A 21,470-nucleotide genomic window follows, 5' to 3' on the forward strand; every position below is an offset into this window, starting at 1 on the left:
AAAAAAAAAAGCTGGAGGACTTTGGGGTATCCACAACCCGGAAATTACATAAGGATGATAAAAACTTAATTCTGAGTTTTTGTGAAGATTATATTGGGATAATTCATGTAACGTGGTTAGCACTGTGCCTTCCACAGCAAGAACTTAGCAAATGTTTGCTTTCTTCCTTTTCCTTTATTCCTTCCACTCTTTCTGCCAGGCTCCATTCATTCTTTTCCAAGGACATGCAGGGGGCGTGTCTTCTCTTTCTCCGCCCCTACAGAAGCCCCTCCCCGGCCTCTCCCGGGATTGGTTCTTGGAAGGCGGAGCCGAGGCAGCGCGGCGCGGTGGGGCGGGGCGCATGCGCGGGCTAGGCAGGGTGGAGGTGGAGAGGAAGAGCTGCCGGAAGTAGGCGGCGGAGGTGGTGTCCGAGGTGTCGGCAGCTGCCAGGGAAACCGAGGCGCGGGACACACTGCCGGCAGAAAGGCAGGCCCGGGGGTCGGCTCTGCGTCCGGCACCCAGGAAGCCTCGGGCTCCCTTCGCCTGGGCTGAAGGTCCCTGGTCCAGCAACCTCCGCTGGACCCAGGCCTTTCCCTGAGCCCGCCAGGGGGCGCGGCGCCGAGGGGCTGAGGAGTGGGGGGCTGACGCCGCTGACCCTAGAGGGGCGCCGGGAGGTGCGGGAGGAGAGCTCTCCCCCGCTCAGGTGGTGCTCCTGGGCGGGGGACCGGGAGTTCTCACCTCGGACTGAGACGGGGGCATCTGGGGGCGAGGAGGGCGCGTCGCCCTCTGCCCCCGCCGGCACCCTGGCCATGACCGGCAAGTCGGTGAAGGACGTGGATCGGTACCAGGCGGTCCTGGCCAACCTGCTGCTGGAGGAGGATAACAAGTTTTGTGCGGACTGCCAGTCTAAAGGTAGCGCGTCCCTCCGGGTGGGCGAGGGGTCCAGTCGCCGGGCCGCGCCATGGGGATGGATGGCCTGCGTGGGGAGGGGGTTTGTGGAGTTTAGGGCGCCCAAGTCATCTTTAAATGGTAACGCGTCTGGTGAGCATGCTAGGTTTTGTGCGGCTCGGGGTTTGGTGCGAGCGAATTGTGTGTCAGAGGTGGTAATGGTGGGGGGTGTGGGGGGCGGTGAAATTGGTGTGTTCAGGTGAGAGTGTCTGTATTTCAGGGATTTGATGACTTCTGGGTCAACTGTCAGTCCGGAGCTAGCAGCCTTTCACTTGCAAATCTATGGATGAACTGCATTGTGCGTGTGCGTGTGCGCGCGCGCGCGCGTGCATCGTGTGTGTGTGTGTGTGTGTGTGTGTGTGTGAGAGAGAGAGAGAGAGAGAGAGAGGAGGGGAGGAGGTGAGGAGGGAGGTGAGATGACAGATAACTGCTTAAATGATTTTTTAAAGGTGGTGATTGTTGCTGCCTGCTCTTTGGTGAGCAATTCCTTCTGTCATTTTACAGCCCTGCTGAGATCTGACAAGAGTGCTTAGGTGGCTTTCTTCTTCCAGGATGTGTGCAGAGGGAAGCTGCCTTATGCAGTGACACAGTGCGGATTTCTAGACAGCCTAGCCCTGGTTTGTGGAGTGCGTTGGAGGCCTCATGTGTGTGCTGGCAGAAACTAACAGATTTGGGCTGTAGCGCAGGATCAGTTTTATCAGTGGACAAAAGGAAGCAAAGAATTCATCGTCGGATTTGTTGCTTCCATAGTGATTTCTCTAGTAAAGGTGAAATAGTGTAAATTGGCAGAATCATTTAGTCTTTGTTTCCTGTGCCCTCAAAATCCATGATTCAATACAATTAAAAATCAGTGTGATAGGAAAGCTTGGTTATTAGTGAAATGTTTACATTTAACATTTATAGATACAAATTACAATATTTGGGGGGATATTATTCATTTACTTTTGTTGGTAATGCAGAGGATTTGCTAGGGTTATTTGCCATATAGCATGTTGGATATATATAGTATAAAAATTCAAATGTAAATATATTTATTTTGAAAAAGGAAGATGCTTAATCAATGGTTTCACTTGATTACTTTTTTTTTTTTTTAGAATAGGTTATGTAAGGAGGACAGAGGAATGATGCATTGATTTAGTTACCTAGTAGTATATTTTAGTGACCTCTACCAATAGGTAAATGAAATTTGTCATTAGGAAAGCAGATCCCCAGACTTCTTTTCCTAAATTTTTACATTAGCAAGAATTTATTTAAAAAAGTATTTTAGAATCAATTTATGTTGAGTAGGTTAATTTCTTATAGATTGATCCTTGTTAGATCTTTGGAGGATTCAGTTTAAAATTTGTGAGTTTTTTGTCTTTACTCAAATTACCTTATGTCCTTACTTGACAGATTTTGAGTCATAGTGAAGCAACCCACTGGAGTGAGCATTGCTACATTTGGAAAGTCAGATGCCATTTTGATGATTAGTAGCACCCACTCCCCTACTTCTCATATTACTTGTATTCTTACTCATGTTCCAATAAAATATAGCATGTGGAAGAGAGGTTGATTCACCACTTCTTCCTCCAAATTTTTTTCAAATTTTTTGTTGCTCTTTACTAATAACCTTGTTGGGGATCATATATTGAAACGTTAGTTAATTCTTAATGAGAACTTGTAACTGCTTGTTTGTAAAAACTTATAGCTGCTGTTGATGGTAAACATCAATAGATAGTTACCTGGTAGCGTTGACAAAAAATATATTTGGTTGGAGAAGGAATCTAAAAAACTGTTGGCTAAAATGAAAATTGGGTTTGAGTTTGTTTATCTGTATTTCTTGTGTCTTAGAAAATTGAGTTCTAACTGTATAGGCTCTGGTGAGTGCTCATCCATTAATATTCAATCAGTTGATATACTGACCCACAGGTGAATATTTCTGTAATGTTCTGAAATAACTCTTTGGCAACGACTCTTCTTTTTAAAGTCTTATTTAGGAATGATATTTCTTTATTAATTGATCCCAAAAATGTATAATTTAAATTTCAGAATAGAGAAAAAGCAGGTGTTCTTTTTATTTAGTAGAAGTTTTGTTGGTCCTGGGGTTTTTCATTTTTTGAGTACAAGGTTCCCCAGTACCTGGGTTCTCTATGGCACTGGCTTGATTTCAGTATGGGGAAAGAAGATGCTTCCCTGATGCCTCTTTAAAAACTCCATTGCTGGGGCTGGGGTTGTGGCTCAATGGCAGAGCACTTGCCTGGCACGTGTGAGGCACTGGGTTCATTCCTCAGCACCACATAAAATAAATAAATAATAAAATAAAGGTATTAAATCCATCTACAACTAAAAACAATAAAAAAAACCCCTAAGCCCAAGATGTGTTTTCTCATCACCAGAGACCTCAAGCTAATGTGATCTTTAGGGGCAATTTTTAGACTGACTTAAATAATGATCAACAGAGGACAAAACTACTGAAAATTTCAGATATGTCAGTGGTAACTCTGGCTAATTGAGGCCCAGTTTCATTTTTGAGTAAGATGGAATGTGTCATACTTTGTTCATATTTGGAATCTTACTGGTCCAAGGCTTGGTCTTTTCTCTGCAGTTCTTGTGCCTGGAATAAACCCCCAAGCAACTCCTCAGAGACTGTGGATTAAACTGGACACTCCTGTTTACCATGAGAGGATCTGCCTTTTTGTTGATTTGAGTACGCATGTCCAGTATTGGGACTCTCCTTTATCAATCAAGGTTTATGAGAAATTGGGAGCTGTTTAATGAGCAAAGAATTTAAATGGAAGAAATTTGATGGTCTTGAGGAATATTTACTTCAGACTGTGAACCTTGAGAAGAATTTTATATATATATGTGTGTGTGTATATATATATATATATATATATATATATATATATATATATATATATTTATTTATTTATTTATTTTTACTTTTTACATCTCCTACATCTTGTTTCACCACTAATTACCACTGCCTCTGTTCCAACTCCCATTATATATTTTTAAATTTAAATTTACTTTTTGAAAAAGGTAGCACTTTTATGTGGTTCAAAATTCAAAAGATCCAAAAGACAACATGTATAGTGAAAAGTCATTATTCTGTCCCTGATCCCTCAGCCACTTTTTTCCCTCCTGGCAGGTAACCACTATTGGCAATTTCTTACCTGACTTTTGAGAATAATATATGCCATGAAGAATAAAGGCATTTGAATACATTACTTTTAGTACTTTTATGCAAATAGTAGCATATTACCCACAATTCTTAGTATCTTGCATTTTTCAATCAACAATACAACAGTATAACATGGAAATGATGAAAGTTCTCTCTCCGTGCACATTGCATTATTTAAGGTATTGTGTAAGGCACTATCCAGGATGTCTTGATTAAGTTGGAAGATATTCTCAAGTGATTTGGAAGGCAGCTTCTCTCATTGGAGGCATCTTAGAAAGTGTCCTAGGCCCATCCATAGCATTTATAAGCCCATCTTTCAGGAGGCAAAGAGGCAGAGTAGTAGAAGGGGCAGTAGACTTTAGAATGGAGCATGTAGTTAAATTCCTTTATTCTTTTTACACTAGCTTTGTGATCTTTAGCATGCCACCCAATTTTCTCACCTTAATTTTTTTAACTTTAAAAGATGAAAGTACCTTGAAAACTAAAATATTATTAAAATGTAAGCATCATTTACTTTTATCATTGTTAATCTTATTTTTTAAATTCTGATTTTGTTAGTTTCACTTTTTTACTTTATTCTACAATACTCTAGTTACTGGACCACAGTTAGAATGACTCACCCAGTAAAACCCTAGTCTTTAAGCCAAAACCATTTCCTATATATGGGAGTTCTGACATTTTTGCAGATTTACTTTATGGTACCCTTGAGGATGGCCTCTGGATATTCCCTGACTTTTCAGACTTGCATGAAAGATTAGACCAGTAAATTTCTTTGTGTGAAAATTTTCTAATACAGTTCTAAATTTTAATTTCTGTTAATTAATCTTTAGTTTTTCTTTCATTTGTTTTCCATTGATAGCTAAGATAGCTAAGTTATTGCTTTTTTAGATATCATTCCTTAGAACATAATTTTCCTGTTTTTTTTTTTTTTTGTATTGGGGATTGAACCCTGAGCTATATCTTCAGCCCTTTTTATTTTTTATTTAGAGATAGGGTCTCACTAAATTGCTGAGGGCCTTGTTAATTTGCTGAGGCTGTCCTGAATTTGTAATCCTCCTGCCTTAGTCTCCTGAGTCTCTGGGATTATAGGAATTCTCTTCTGTGCCTAGCTTTCCTGTCAATTTTTAATTATTTTTAGTTATATTGGTGGCATATTTTGAGAGCTTAAAAAAACTATCAGATCTAATAACAGGAGGAGTTCTGCTTTCATTTCTGGTTGTTAAACATCCTTCTATAGCTAAGATCAAATAATTTTCTAGATTTTTTTTTATACCTTCATTTATTTATTTTTATGTGGCCTGAGGATTGAACCCAGGGCCTTACATGTGCCAGGCGAGCGCTCTACTGTTGAGCCACAACCCCAGCCCAACTTTCTAGATTTTTACAGCTAATACACCTTAACTCGACAGTCATGGTTAGATTGACACAGTTTTACTGAAAGTAATTTATCAAAATCCCCATTAAATTGTCTTTTTTTAAATGTATTTTTTTACTTGTCAATGGACCTTTATTTCTTATCTATATGTGGTGCTGAGAATCCAGCCCACTGTCTCACACATGCTAGGCAAGTGCTCTACCACTAAGCTACAACCCCACCCCTAAATTGTCTTTTAATATCAACATGCTAAACCTGTTCCTTGGGAGATAACTTTCCTATTTGTTCTCCTTGTTCTTAAATATTGTTCTGTGGCAGTGAGGAAAAAAAAAAACACAAAATGCCATATCTATTAGGGGGAATCCTTTGAAAGTCTGAGATCCCATACTACATATATTTATTCAGAAAATATTTCTTTAAATTTTTTTTTAGTTGTAGATATACACAATTTATTTAATTAATTTATTTTTATGTGGTGCTGAGGATCGAACCCAGTGCCTATCATGTGCCAGGCAAATGCTATATCACTGAGCTACAGCCCCAGCTCCCAGAAAATATTTCTTAAGCACATGCTTTATGTCAGATACTCTGCCAGGACATATGGATTCAAAGATAAGATCTTTGATCTCAAGGATTTTACTGTCCAATAGGGAAGCAGATGTGTAAAACAAATACAGATACAGCGTTGTAATTATCATTGTGGCATTGTGTACAGGGAACAATGAATGGGTTGGAGAAGGAAAACTGTTTCACAGGAAGTCATGGCTTTAAAGAGATAATTAGCCTGTGACTTAAAGGATAAGCAGAACTTTGCTAGGTGAATTTAGGGGACTTTTCATTCCAGGAAGAGGAAACAGAATGTGCACAGCCTCCAAGGTGTGTTGTATGGTTTATGTGTGTGGGTAGTTTCTTGCCCACACATTGGGGCTTGTCAAGGGGTAGAGTTTGTTAACTAGTCAGGGGCCAGTAAAGTTAAAAGCCCAGTTCAATGGGCTCTCCTTTCCTCTTAATGTGCTTTATGGCACTGAAATTGTGAATATGCATTATGCTTTAGATTCCCTGTTGTATAAGAAATTCACAGTGTTGTAGGTCTACCTGCTGCTCAAATGAAATGCTTTCTAATTGCTGAATATTAAGAAAGGTCTGGGTTTTGTGTGCACAAGATGTCAATGGAAGTGTACCTTCATGGGTACATTAAATTACGTTAGAAAAGTCTAATGAAATGCCAGCAGTATGTAGTACATCATCTCTGGAGCCACTGTTGTTGAGTTTTGAGGTTGAACATGGCTTTTATGCTCAAGCAGCTCATATTTTGAGTATTTGATGTGTGCTCTTGATTGTATAAGGTACCTTGCATAAACAGGTAGGCACAGCTTCACCTTTTGGGTATACTTTGCAGCAAATTTTTTTGTTTCCAGATATATCATAAACTACCTTCTTTCTGCATTTTTCATCTGATGTCATGGTATGTAGGTGGCAGCTTTCTTGGGCATAGTTGTCTGTATAACCATTCATCACATGAGTCATTGCCTGTTTCTCTTCTGCCTGAAAATTCCATTTTGGAATAATATCATGCAATCAGTGACTCTGATCCCTACTCATTATGTACATTGCAGCTGGCTTTGTATGTTATGTTGACACAGTCTACCTGTGTCGTGGAGAAGGGATAAATTAACTTATTAGAGCCAGACTCTTCTTTATCCAGATGATATCCCTTGTGAAAAAGATGCCAAGCAAGAGTCTGCATAAAATGCATGTGTTTTACATTCTAAGCACACAGTTCTTAATTTTGATGTTATGTCTGCTTAAATCCTTATCACAGTTGTACTTCTGTTTGAGCAAGTGACCAGTTTATATAGATATTAATTTTGAAGAAGTTCTGTATTGGCCTCTGGAATGTAACAGTTCAGCATACCACATTGAAAGATAAGGAACACAATCTATGTAGAGTAGCACACCTTAACATTACTTCACTTTTACCAGATTCCTTTGTTTTTAAAGCAGTATTCCTGTATTTGTTAACTTTTTTTCCTTTTTTTGGATACCAGGAATTGAACTAAGGGGCACTCAACCACTGAGCCACATCCGCATCCCTATTTTGTATTTTATTTAGAGACAGGGTCTCACTGAGTTGCATAGTGCCTCACTTTTGCTGAGGCTGGCTTCGAACTCATGATTTTACTGTTTCAGCTTCTCAAGCCTCTGGGATTACAGGTGTGTGCCACTGTGCTGTGCCTATACTGATTAGTTAATTTCTTTATCCTTTCCTTCCTTTATCCTTTCCTTCGCACAGAGGATTGAATTTATGGGTACTTTACCACTGAGTTACATCCCCAGTCCTTTTTATTTTTTATTTTGAGACAGGGGCTTGCACATTTGCTTAGGACGTTGCTCAATTGCTGAGGCTGACCTCCAACTTGATAACCTTCTACCTCAGCCTTCTGAGTTGCTGAGATTACAGGTGTGCTCCACCATGCCTGGCTGTATTAGTTAATTTTGTAGATTATGATTTGCCACACATGATGTGTCCACAATAGTGCTAGCCTTTGAGGACAGTGGTTTGGTCCTGTTTTGTTTGCTGTGGTCTTTCCAGCAGTGAAAGGGGTTGACAAGACCAGGCTCTCAGTAAATCTTTGTTTGACTGAATAAATGGATCTTGTCATCTATACGTCTTTTATTTTTCATTAGAAGAGATCTTTTGTAGGTTCTTTGAATAATTGTTTTAATTCTTAGAAAAATTAATTTCTGAAAAATAAGTTTTAAAAAAAAGCTTTGAAGTCCCTGTTTAATGGTTTCCTTATTAGAGAAGCAAACCACTATAGGTCATAAAAGCAGAGGGAATTTAATATTGAGAATAGGTTACACAGGTAACATAAGAGCCAAGAAGCTAAACAGGGGTTGGTAAGGCACTCCAGGGATTAGTGATCCTTTTGAGCATTATGCCCCTAAGGAAAATAGAAAAAGTGTCACCAAGGTCGAGAAGTCCTAGCTCTTTAGTATGAGCTGGAAGCGTGGAAAGAGGAGCTGTCCAGTGGTACCCAGGCCAAATAAGAGAGAGAGAACCCTGGCTCTCGCCTCTTATCCCCACCGTACCTCCTGTTGAGGGAACTTATCCAGAAATCAGTTGGCAAGAGTGCCTGGGAGATGTAGTGCCCTGTGACAGAGTGGAGCAAGGAAGGGTAGGACTCAAGTGCCAGCAAGTAAAGACAAAATCACGTGAAACATCTCTGAGATACAGTCTTTTCCTCATTTGAGTTATTACAGGCAAGAGATAGGAAGGGTTTTCAGGCAGGTACAACTTGGTGTGCTTCTAGAGGATCTTTGTTGCTGAAACAAGAATTAGTCCCAGGAAGTAATCTAACAACTTAGTCATAGCCTATGTAAGTAGGGCATGTGGCTAGGCAAATTGGCTTCTCTTGAATTTGTATGTGACTGTTGGCCATTGCGAGAAATGATTTATCATATATTTTTCTTAGGAATATGGGTTCCCGCCCTGTTGATTCTGGGAAGTTTTACTCCTAAGCATGGTGTAGCTACACTGATACATTTAGTCTTATCTACAGCTGGAGACCCGAGTTAGAATACAGAGGATGCACAATGTTTGAGGATGCCAGCCTTAAACCTGGCTTAGGCTTTCCTTGACAGTTAAGGTAATTGTGGTGGGGCTAATTTTCCTGGTGCTGCACATCTTTTTGACTAGTCTTGTTAGTTGCTTGGTTGGTTCCCCCCACAAGTTCAGCTAGTTAGCACTGGGTAAGGGAGGAGAGATCACTGGATCTATTTTCTTCTACATTAAACTTGAAAAGTGTTTTGTCGTGTAAGGAATGCTGCTGCTGCTGCTCCATTTAAAGGCAGAGCTTCCCAAGTTGTTGTTAATAGTTTTCTTCTTGATTATAAAAGTATTTCAATTACATGATACAAGTTCAGCATTTTCTAGAAGTGCTTTTTTTTTTTGTCAATCAGGTCACCTGCATTTGGGCCCTTGCTACATTAATGGAGTTGGTGGAACTAGGCCAGCAAAAGGTTTCAGTGCAGTATGAGGGTGTCTGCTTTACTTTCCTTAGAGACCACAGATAAGGGACCTTCATTGTTTGAATAAAGTTACCAACAGTAAAAATCATGTAGGTTTCATTGTTTTTTACTTTTTCCAAAAAGATAATTTTCTCTTGGCAGGTATTATTGTAATTTGCAGATGTAATGAAAATTCGTAATTTGGTATTTTAAAAAGCATATCCGGCTGCTTCCCAGAGTAGCAGCTCTTTTCAGCAAGGCCATTTTGGTTTTAAAGGTATACCTTAAAAGGCACATCTGTGCGTTTTGAAGCCTCTTGTTTAAAAATTATGATATTTTGCAATTGTGTTTGACTCTTCCCTTTTCCAAACTTTCTCCTTTCCTACCCCGCTCTTCTGGATCCTATATTTCCCAACAGGCTTTGTGAATGCTGGTCCATTGATGGCTGAACGGCAGGTACCTCCCCACTGGAAAATCCCAGAGATGAGCCAAATCTACCTTCAGCTGTGGCCATCCAACAGCGTAAGGTGGCCCTGGTTGTTGTCTTCAGTTTGTCCCACTGTCCTCTTCTCCCCATCCTCCCTCTTGTGCAGCTGAAACTTGCCCTGGGATCCCACCTTTGTAACATGTCACTAGGTAGTAATAGGATTCTATTGTTCCTACTACTTTTCATTTTCAATTAATGTGAAGTGATTCTCTGACAATTTCTGTTGACCAAAACCCTCTTTTGAGTATTTCCTGTAGGCATGCTGGTTTGCTTTGAAGTATAAATGGGATAAATGTTTATCTAAGTACTGAATTATATAAGGCAATTTGGAGAATACCTTGTTGATTATTTTTAAATTTCAAGCCATAGCTCTCAAACAGAAATTTCTTAGTCCCCATGATGAGAACTGGATTCTTCAGGCTTCATTTATTTCTCCTCACCAAGAAACCAAATGTGTAGGGTTCCCATTTTATGTATTTAGAACAAATGGCAAGAGGGAGAGACCTTCTGTCAGCTGTAGTTGATAGACTTGTCCTTACATAGTGGTTGGTCCAAATAGTGTCTTGTTTTTCTTTTTTCAGATTATGCTGTTTATTGCAGCAGTTGATAGTGAAGGAATCAACCGTAAATCCCCAGACCTCTACCGTAGAGCTTGTATCTCTAGATGTGGGTTTACATGTTAATCCTGCAGTGTTACTTCATCTCATTTGCCTGAAGTGCACACACAGTAAATTTTGTTGTTTGCCTTCTTCCTCTTTTCTTGTCTAACTGGAAGTCCCCAAATGTGTGGATTTAGAAATGAGTTCTCTAATGTTTCTAGCTTTGAGTTTAAAAGTTTGTCATGTAGTATTATTTGGATGGTTGTTTTTGCTCTTAAGCCTTTGAAAAACAATTTCTTACAGGATTTTCTGTGTGAGCTGGTGGCAGCTTATGCTATAGCATAAAGATCCTGCTGGAGGGGACATTGGTGTCTTTTTGTTTTTTTGTTGGATACTTTATCTCATGTGATAACTAACACAAGCCCTCAGAGGAGAAACAGGAAGGAAACTCCTGTTCTTACTATGATGCTTTTGTTCAAAATAGCTGTAAACAGTAGAGCTAATGAAAACCAATTTGAGTGTGACAACTGATTTGAAAAGAAATAAACGTTGAAAGCTTTTTTTTTTTTTTTTCTTTTTTCTGAAAGAGAAGCTATTTGGAACAGGGTTGACTTTGTTGCTCTGAAAGTGGGCATAGAGGAGTTTGGTTAGAGTCACTGTTTCAGACAGAGAAATTTGAGAGAAGGTCTTTGCCACAGTGCAACTACTGTATGAGCATTCCCTGCTTGTAGGAGAGCAAGGAAGCTTCATTAAATGCAGCATTGGAACCAGAAAGATTATAGCTTAGCTCCTCCATATACGCTATATGGTTCTGAGTCTTGTCTGTGAATAGAAGCAGCCTGACACAAGTGCCTGAAGAGTCCATATTATGGCAGAGTAAAAATAGGTCCCAGTTTCATTAGATTTCTAATGTATTCAAAGAAAAAAAATTGTTGTCATAGGAACAGATTCCCAGACCAGTTGGTTTTTGTCTGCTGGTATCTGAAGAAGTAGGCAGGTGGGAGAGTCCTTGTGCTTATTATCTGAACATTAAACACTGTTTCTTTAAGAAGCAGAGATTTCATCTTTTCTGACTATGAAAGTTGTCCACACTCATGTAAAAAAATTATTGGAAAGAATGAAAAAGCATATTGATGTAGAAGATAGTTTCCATAATCCTCATCAAAGGTTATTTACTTGAGCTTATACCACAATGATGTTATATCATTATTGTTTTGTATAACATTTATTGTAAGCATTTTCATGACATTAAAACATCATTGTGTCCCATTATGGGAATAGGTCATTATTTCCTTAACTTTTGCCTAATTGTTGAACATTTGGATTTCAGTTTTTCAACAAAATAAGTAATTGTACAATGCCAATTTCTGTGTTACTCTTAGACTGAAAGGTGTTTATGTGTTCAGTTTTAAACTAATCATTGGGACCCTCTAATTTTAAAAAGTTGTAAGATAACTTGCTTTAGAACTCTCATTCTTAAAATGCTTCACTGCCATAGACACCTGTTGGGGGAAGGAGTGGAGAGCCACCCTGGCTTGACTACAGTTTTATGAACCATATCACAGCCATATGGGCCAGCATTTCAGATGCTGTGCCTGGTGTGGGGGGATATTGTTGTGCCATTGATTAGCCTTTTATGTCGTTCACACACTCTTTCTTCACTTAAATTCATATACTAACAAATGGATGGGAGGCCCTATTAGTAGAAAAGGGTAATGACTTCTGTTTTTTTTTTTTAAACAGGGGCTTTCCTTAGGTTGTAAATGAGAATGGGGACTGTCTTCATGTCTGTGTTTATAACTAATGAACAGTGTCTGGCAGTTTCTCTGTCCACATCATAAATAGTATCAGTCTGTTAATGTGTGTTCAGATCATATTCTTTTATGTTTTGTTTTGTTTTTGACCTTCATACTGTTAGCTCAGATATTTGAAGATCTGTGATATTACAGTAAGCTGAGCAAGTGAATCTCATGGGTGTTTTGTGGTAATTGCTTCTCTGTGCTATTTCATTTGTGTGCTTCTGGCATCTTGTGCCACATTTGAACTTGGAGCTAGTCACTATCCCCTAGCTTCTCAGTAGGAGGTTTAGTCTTGGGGAAAATGTAGCAAGGGCTATGAAACAGTGGGCTGAAATCGCAGTTCTTTGGCCCTTTGTGGGATGGGAGTAAATATTTAGATAGTGTTCTCAGGTGCTCTAGAAATTAATAATAACTTTGCTGCAGTTTTAGAAGCTCTTGGTATACTCATTGGAATAGATTTGTTTAGTCTGAAAAATCTTTGGCTCTTTTGAAACTGTGATTATTTTCCTAGAGACCTGCCCTGAGTTTTTCTGCATAGTGTTTCCTGTCCAGGATTTTTCTATCCAATATGGCTGCCATCTTTGACCTACCCCATTGTGCCACATCTTTTGACTGTGTACCTCATTATACTGAATTGTGTAACACCTGGCATTTGAAACATTACTGTCAATATTTTCTTTGTGAAAGGACAAATCTCCACCTTTTGCTCTCCTTTAAGCCCGGGCTGTTTTGATGACTAACATGCAGCATGCCACTGGACTAATCATTTGTACTTTGATCCCAGAACTCATTTCTATTCTACTGTTTATTTAGAAATGAAAATTCTCTAGCTTGATTGGATATGGTTGTGATTCAGTTAAACTGGCATCAGTTTTCTGTGTGTTTGCTATTGATTGGGCCTCCTTTGATGTGTTAGGGAAGCTGCTGCACTCCATTAAATAGACAGAAGTTCACATATTCATGACCTTTTATGGGGTCTCATTTGTCAACCCAGAAGGTTCTGCATAGAGCCTCTACCTGGGTGAAAGGCATGCATTTCCTGGGAACAACTGGAAACATTTTCTGCCTGGCCACTTGGGCTTGAGCTTTCTAGTATGTTACACTCTTCTTCCCTTTTGGGCTTCCTTTTGAGGAAGGGGAGTGGGAATGGGAAAGGTTATGACTAAGTCTTCACACACAATCTCAGATGTTGAGTTTCCAAGCAGCACAGTGACTCATATGTTGTAATAAAAAGAGCCCCTGAAGAACAAGATACTGATTTAGTGTTCATTATTGAGCATCTACTATGTATAACACATTTGGGGTATGTAAAGATGATTCTACTTCCAGTCCAACTGATGATCATTTCTTCTGTGAACTTGGGCAGTCCAAAATCAGGTGGCCCTGTAGCTTTGGGCCTATAGCAAAGGCAGCATATCATGACTGGAGTGCCTGGTGGAAAACAACCACTTAGATTATGAGCCAGGAAACAAAGAAGAGGAAGAGACTGAGGTCCCATGATCCACTTTGAGGTTATACTCCCAGTGACCTAAGGACCTCACTTAAGGCTTCACCTCTTAAAGTTTCTACCACCTCTCAGTAGTGGTACCCTGGGAACCAAAATTTATTTAATACATGGACCTTTGGAGGACATTCATCTAAACCATAGCAATACTCTAAATGTTTATCTGTTTGTAACACATCAGGAAAAGAGTCTTTTCTACAGAATTTGTATGTTTTTTATATCTCACTTGTTTCAAACTAAATGGCATAAAAATGGTTCCTCAAGAATAGGATTTCTTGACATCAGCACTATTGACATTTTGGATAATGATTTGTTTGGGGGACTGTCCTGTGCTTTTTAGGATATTTAGCAGCATCCCATGGACTCTGCCCACCAGATGCCTAGCACCAACTACTCTGCCAGTTGTGACAACCAAAAATTGCTACAAAGATTGACATTGCCTCTGGAGGAGAAATTGTCTTGGGGGAGAAGGTAGACTGATTGAATGTGGGCTGTTTTTTTTCTGTTGATTTTCACATTGTTCTTTTGATGCTTATTAGCTATTTTGTCAGCATGTGTATTCTGTGCTTACTGTTATCAGGAAAATGCCAACACTTGATTATGAGGGAATTTAATGATAGTAATACTAGCCTGCTGTTGGCCATTGGTGGAGGTGGTAATTGAAATGTATGAAAGCGTTTACTTACAAAGGCTATTGGGTCAGCCACCTAGGAAGCCCCTTGGTTTTTGAATTGTGGATTAGGACTTGGTCTGTTTATCTGGAATCTAGTATTATGAGCTTACCTACCCAGGGGAAGAAATTAATCTATCTTCTGTGTGGTGGCATCAGGAATCTATCCCAGGGATGGAGGATGGAGAGCATCCTCATGGATCAGGGACCACCTCACCCTCCTTAAGCACCTTCTCCTAAAGGTACCCCACCACATACTTCCACAGGTAGGCTCACTTTGCATTTGGTATTATTGTGAGGATATGAATAGACAGTAGTTGTTGCAAAAGAGGAAGTTAAAGCTTTAACCCAAAGTAACCTAAAAAAATAGGGAACTAAATGTCCTCAGAGAGTGAAGACAGTAACTTCTGGCAAACCAAGTTAGTGTTCATTACCTGAAGTGAGGTCATGAGTGCTAGGGAATTAATTTAATTATAATGTGAGATTTTGAAATATCAGGTCCACCTGGCTGACTTTGAAATACTTGCCTGGCTGTTAGCTCAGTGATCTCTCTATATCCACCCACTCCCCCAACCTGCCATTAGCTATTGAAGTAATGATTTGAAATATATTAGATTTCTGAGGAGACTTAATTTTTGTATTTGTTACATTTGCTATAAAATGTCAGTGTAGGTTAAATAACTTCTTTGTGTGTGGCATTGAGGATTGAACCAAGGGCCTCGCACATGCTAAGCAAGCACTCTATCACTGAGCTGCATCCTCTGCCCTTTTCATTTTATTTTGAGACAGGGTCTTGTTAAGTTTTCCAGGCTGTTCTTAAACTTGTGATCTTACTGCCTCAACCTCCTGGGTAGCTGGGATTGCAGGTGTTCACCATTGTGTCCAGCAGTTTGAATAACTTTGAATTTGCTCCCACTGTTCCCAGTTTTCCTCATCTCTTTAAATTTTCTTCACTGGGTCAGGTACAGAATGGTGCTGAGTGGGGTAGAGCATGTTCTGTGGGCATCCTTGTTGGGATGGACTGGGATCCTAAAGCTAGATTCTGACACTTAAGAGTGCATCATTCAGACCCTGTTCTTGGGTCCTAGTAGGCTCTGTGTTCCATTCCAGCTGAGGGTTTGCTGGAGTAACTGCACATGAAGCCTTCAAGCCAAGCAATTGTTTGTACTGAGATAATCTCACTGTTTGGCTCCTAATGAAATAACCTTCTTCCTGCCCCCAATGAAAGCAGCTATTTTTTTGTTTCTGCCCTTCTCTTTTCAGAGAAGCCCTGTCTCAGCTACTATTCTTCTAGCTTATTCATAAATGCTTAAGCAGGGCCTTTGTGTAGGAGATTAGCTACAGCTAAAATATCATGGATTAACCGGGAGACAAGGAGCATCATAAACACCCTTTCCTCTGATTTTCTATGTAGGGTACTACAAAATGTCACTTTAGTTTGAATGACTTTTTTTGTGTGTGTGGTATTGGGATTGAACCAAGGGCCCTCCATGTGCTAGGCAAGTGCTCTACCACTGACCTGCATCTCCCCCCGCCCCCCCCCCCCCCCACCGGGACCAGAATACCTAACAAGAATAACTTAGAGGAGGAAAAGTTTATTTTGGTTCATGGTGTCAGCATTTCAGTCTGTGGTGGGCTGACTCCATTGCTCTGGGCCCAGGTGAGGCAGAATATCATAGCAGAAGGGCATGGTGGAGGAGCCCTGCTCTGTCCATAGTGGCCAGGAAGCAGAGAGAAAGCAATGGGGAGCAGCCATAGGGAAGATGAACCCTTCTAAGGCATGCCCCCAGTGATAAACCTCCTTCATCCCCCCACATGCCTACAGTTACTACCCACTTAGTCCATTCAAACTAAGATGGATGATTTAGGTTACAGTTCTCATAATCATTTCACTTCTTAATATTCCTACATTAACATAGAAGTTTAGGGGAATACCTCATATTTAAACCATAACAGATACTTAAGTTACCTTTGTGTGGTTCTTCTATAATAAGTCATTTAAAACTTTATTCACATAAGAAAAATACTCCTATTAGGTTTTAAGAATATGCTGTACAAAAAAAATTATATTGTATTAGGTATTTTTGTTAAAGGAGACAATAAAAATAAAAATAAAAGCCAACAAAAGAACAACCTTAGGGCCAGGCGCGGTGGCATGTGCCTGTAATCTTAGTGGCTCGGGAGGCTGAGGCAGGAAGATCACTAGTTCAGAGCTAGCCTCAGTAAAAAGTGAGGTGCTGAGCAACTCAGTGAGACCTTATCTCTAAATAAAATACAAAATAGGGCTGGGGATGTGGCAGTGGTCAAGTGCCCCTGAGTTCAATCCTGGTACCCCCCCCCCAAAAAAAAAAAAAAAAAAAGAACAACCTTAGAAGAGTGTGTGCACCAGAAAAGGCCATGAAATACTGCTGGAGTTGGAATAGGAAGGAGAAAAGGCTTTGTGGGGAAGATTTTCACGAAAAGCTCTCTTACTAGTAGCCCCTAAGACCTGTGAAAGATCTTAAGTTGATCAGGAAACTGTAAGAAGCTCTTCAAGCCTTTTAAAGGAAACGTTTCAGTATCAAGTAGCTTCTTCAGATTGACTTCTGATAGTTTGGGTGGTTCCATTTTCTGATTCACCCTTTTCCTAGTTCCAAGTTGCCATTGTTCATGTGGTGCTCTAAAAGAGCAAATTTATCACCTCCAACACAGTTTCAGTGGTGGATTTTAAGCTGGCTTTCTCTTTTACTTACAACCCTGTTTACTCATATGTTCAAGTTGCCCAGCATTTTTACTCAGTTCCCACACTCTTTGCTTCCATACTGGGGCTTCTTGGGGAAGGCACTCCCAGACTTTCCTAGAGATGAATGTGTCAACCACACCGTCTGTTATCCTCAGAAGTTGTTCTTCACTCTTCTGAGGTGCTTCCAGGGAGTGCTGGGTGCCAGTCATAATGGAATGAAGGACTTTTAATGCATCTTCTAGGGACCTCAGCTGTGTTTGAAGGTGAGCCATCATTGTTTCACTCCATAAAAACCAAAGCTTGGTTCCTAATGGACTTAGCACTCCACTTATCTTTTGGGGGGGCTCACTTTTATTCTTTGTTGAGTAAGACTGCAATGTGCTCAAGGGAAGAGGTAGGCCTCTTTGTTTTGTTTTACCATCAGAGGAATGGCCTCCATTGGAAGCAACGGGAGGCCTTTGTTGGCTTGAATAATCAGTCAAATCTCACTGACTTCCCAAGAGTCTTCAACCAGAGCAGAAAATCTTATAGTTAGCTCTTTTGACCTTCTTAAAATATTTCTGCCCTTTACTGTAAAAACAATCATAGCATATACCAGAATCTCCCAGGGAAATGCCAAAACACTTGAGCTTTGTTTTAAAATTTCAGACAGCACCACCAAGAAGAGCCCTGCATAGCTGCTCCAGGACCAGCTGTAAGACACTGAAAAAGGATTTTGGGGGTGGGTGCTAGGTAGTGAACCCAGGGCCTCATGCATAAAAGTTAAAGCATAATTGACAATGAAAACTATATATACCTATAGTGTACAACATGATTGTTTTGATATATGCGTGCGTTGATTTTTGTGGTGGCCAAGAGGCTTTCTGGTAGGAATCAAAGACTTACTACACCCAGGCGTCCCTCTATCTGTGTCCTGTCTCCAAATCAGAAAAATGTCTGGATGGAATTCATTCTCAGCTTTCTCCGTGTCAGGAACAAGACAACTGGCATCTGTGCGTATAATTTTAAGGGGAAGTGTTGCCCGTTGTTGGTGTACAGAAGCGAGAAGAGGAGTGATAAGAATTGATCCTAGAAAGGCTCAGATCATGCAAGAATTTAAACCATACTTAGAAATTTAGAGTTCATTTGATGGTGGGAATCCGGTTACATGTCTTTGAATGGGGTGATGACATCATCAGAATATACCTTGGCAGCATGTTCTTTTCAGAACTGACAAAAAAATTTAAACTAGGACCCTATCCTTTCCTTCCTGAAGTCTTCAGGGGCTTACAGTTGAGTAGTAGTGGTACAGGTTGGTTGATTTACAGTTCTTTATTACCAGAAGCATCATGTGAGTATACATTAGTTATCATCCACTGCTGGGATAGACAGGAAGAGTCACAACCTAACCTATAATAAAACTCTACTTACTCATAACAAATGAGGGAAATAAGATTGAAGGCTATTGAGGGTTATGTACTTTGCTGAATTTTAGAGATGCAGTTACTATCTTTTAAAAGAGGTAGATTTTAGGGGTAATCTAATGTAAGTAAAGCAATTGACCCTCAGAGAAGTGAATTGACTTGCTTAAAGTCACACAGGTAATTAATGACATAGTTTAGATGACCCATATCTTTAACCCTGGATAGCAGGGGCCAGGTAGATTACCTCAGATACATAAAAAAATATTATTGAACCAGTTGAGAGCAGATATTGTGTTTCCTAGGTTTAAAGGAAATGAATAGCAAATGTGTAGAGGAGCTGAGGGAGGCTGCTGCACCTGGCTGTAGACATGTGCTTTGTTTTGCCTCCTGTCCCTTGACGGTTTTATTGCTTTGGACTTTTATTCCTTTCTGTATTTCTTTTGCAGTAGTATTTCATTTTGCGGCCCACCTGTTTCCAGGGTTGAGCAAAGTCATGGCAGCACCATTGTCTATAAGCACTGCTAACAACCTGAGAAAAAAGAAGAATGTCTCCTTCCTTTCTTCTGCTAGACCTCAGTCTGCCTTCCTGTTAATTTCCTAGTGATAGGCCTTGATGTCTTTTGAGAAAAGCCACTTTAACTATTAATTTAGGTTAAGATGTAGATTGATTATCACTTCATCAGTGAGTACTTAACACTTTTCTTCTTTTTCTGGTTACCTGATAGGAAGATATGGTTGCCTTGCCTCATTTCCACGGATGTCATAGCAGTCTAATTGCAACATCTGTTCTTTCATTGATCTTCTGAATTAAGTTAGTTCAGTTAACTTATATTTTGGTTGGGTATATGAATACTGCTCTCTTTTGTTAGAATTGCCAAACTCCATCTTTATCTTGTATATTTTGATATTTTATATAAATATGAGAGAAGTAAAAAACAGTGCCAGGAGATAGAAATGATAGGAATTCAAATTAATGGTACTCAGCAAAAGGGATGCCTCTTTACTAATCTCATCTCTAATGGTAGAACCAACTGTCTTTTGAAATGGTTCCTAATTGACCTAGCACTCTATGAGCCTGGTGGTCAGCTGTAGAAGTATTTCCTCCTGCTTTCACTGAGTTTGGACCTAATGGCTTTTAAGATTTTTTCCCACCTCTCATTGATTGATCTCCTTCCTTTCTTTTTCTCTCTCTCACAAAAGTTGTGAGTACTCTTCTACTGAGCTACATTCCTAACCTTCCCACCTCTGATCCTCTGATTTTAAATAACTTAGTTTAGTGTTATTACCTTTTTTCCTTAATCAGTATCAGAATTGTTTCATCAGTTTGCTTTGTTTTGAACTTCTGCTTTTTTTTTTTTTTTTTCCAATGTAGAAATGTGGATAGTGTTTCTGTTTGACAAAGGGAAACTACATTGTAGCCCAGATAGAAAGGACTTCTCTTGCAGGCATTCTGAGAGCAGAGGTTGATTGAGCAAGCCCTTATTTTGGTTCCTTAAAAAGTTTGTACTTATTGTTTATTGTTATTTTGGAATAGGGAACTGGATGAATTCGCTTTTATATAGATAGAAATAAGCTGGTAAACATAACTTCCTAGCAGGCCTAAACTTCTCCAAGATGGTACTGGTGTTTCTGGCATTCTTTGTAGTGAGTCAGAGAATGGAGGCATATAAGGAGTGGAATCAAGGTAACTGGCTTTGGATTCATTCATAAGTACTGCTTTTCTTTTCTTTTTTTAAACTTTGGCTCCCAAATTTTGTGCAGAGTTAATGAAAGGCTAAGTCAAGGAGAACATATCTCTATTTTAAAATCAGTTTGTTGATTTAGATTCTTCTTTATGTACATTTAAACCATTTTCAATGCCAATTCCAGGCTCATTAGCTGAATTGATTAACTGTTTTAGGTTTATTAGTGCCTGATATCTTCATAAATTAATTATCTCATTTTGTACTTCAGAGCCATTGAGTATTAATCAGGAAGGGGCCTAAAAATTTCCTACAAAACACCAACTAGAACTTTAGTAGTGGAAAGTACCGGAAGAGTCATTGTTCCCTCAGTTTACTATGTGGAATCATTTTTCTACCAGCCTGGAGAGTCGGTTACCCAACCTCTGCCCCTACTGGGATTTTACTATTTCTAGATATGCTGCATTTGTTTCCACACAACCTTAATTATTAGAAAAATTTCCCCCAGAGTGTGATAAAATAAACTTCTATGCATTGGTGCTAGTTCTGCATTTGAAATCTCACCAAAGTAAACTCATCCCTCTTTTTTATGAATGATTTAGCCTTTGTGCTATTTGAAAACTACTTCTTCCTTTTTTTCTTTCTTTTTTTGATGATACTGGGGATGGAACCCAAAGCCTTGTGCATGCTAGACTAGAGCTTTATCATTGAGCTTCATTCCCAGACTTGTTACTTTTTTTTTAAGTTGTAGATGGACACAGTACCTTTATTTTATTTATTTATTTTTATGTGGTGCTGAAGATCAAACCCAGGGCCTTATACATGCTGGGCAAGCACTCTACCACTGAGCCACAACCTCAGCTCCTTACTTTTTACTTTGAGATAGTGTCTCTCTTAAGTTGTCTGGGCTGGCCTTGAATTTGTGATACCCCTGCCTCAGCCTTCTAAGTTGCTGGGATTTCAGGCGTGTACCACCATGACTAGCTTCCTTTTCATTTTTCCAAACAGAAAAAAATTATATACTTTGTTGCTCATCGTTGAGTTCATTTAATAAATACTTAAGAGTGCAACATCTGTTTGCCAGTATTGTGCTAAATATTTGGGGTAAATGATGAGGGACATGGTTCT

At 39.6% G+C, this 21,470-nt stretch overlaps 1 protein-coding gene across 2 annotated transcripts in view; it reads left to right on the forward strand.

Annotated features, from left to right (window-relative positions):
- The first annotated feature begins 379 nt into the window (after nt 1-379).
- The window catches only part of Smap2 (small ArfGAP2), a 48,309-nt gene continuing 27,218 nt past the window's right edge, over nt 380-21,470 (forward strand). Inside the window, exon 1 of one of the 2 annotated variants that reach the window (XM_027937004.2) lies at nt 380-891. In XM_027937004.2, the coding sequence (XP_027792805.1) occupies nt 789-891 (103 nt within the window). In that variant the 5' untranslated portion in view covers nt 380-788. Of the gene's footprint in view, nt 892-20,261; nt 20,345-21,470 lie in introns of those variants that run through there. The other variant, XM_027937005.2, reaches the window with a different exon arrangement.

This window comes from Marmota flaviventris, chromosome 10 (genome assembly GCF_047511675.1).
Source record: "Marmota flaviventris isolate mMarFla1 chromosome 10, mMarFla1.hap1, whole genome shotgun sequence".
Classification (NCBI taxonomy): Eukaryota; Metazoa; Chordata; class Mammalia; order Rodentia; family Sciuridae; genus Marmota; species Marmota flaviventris.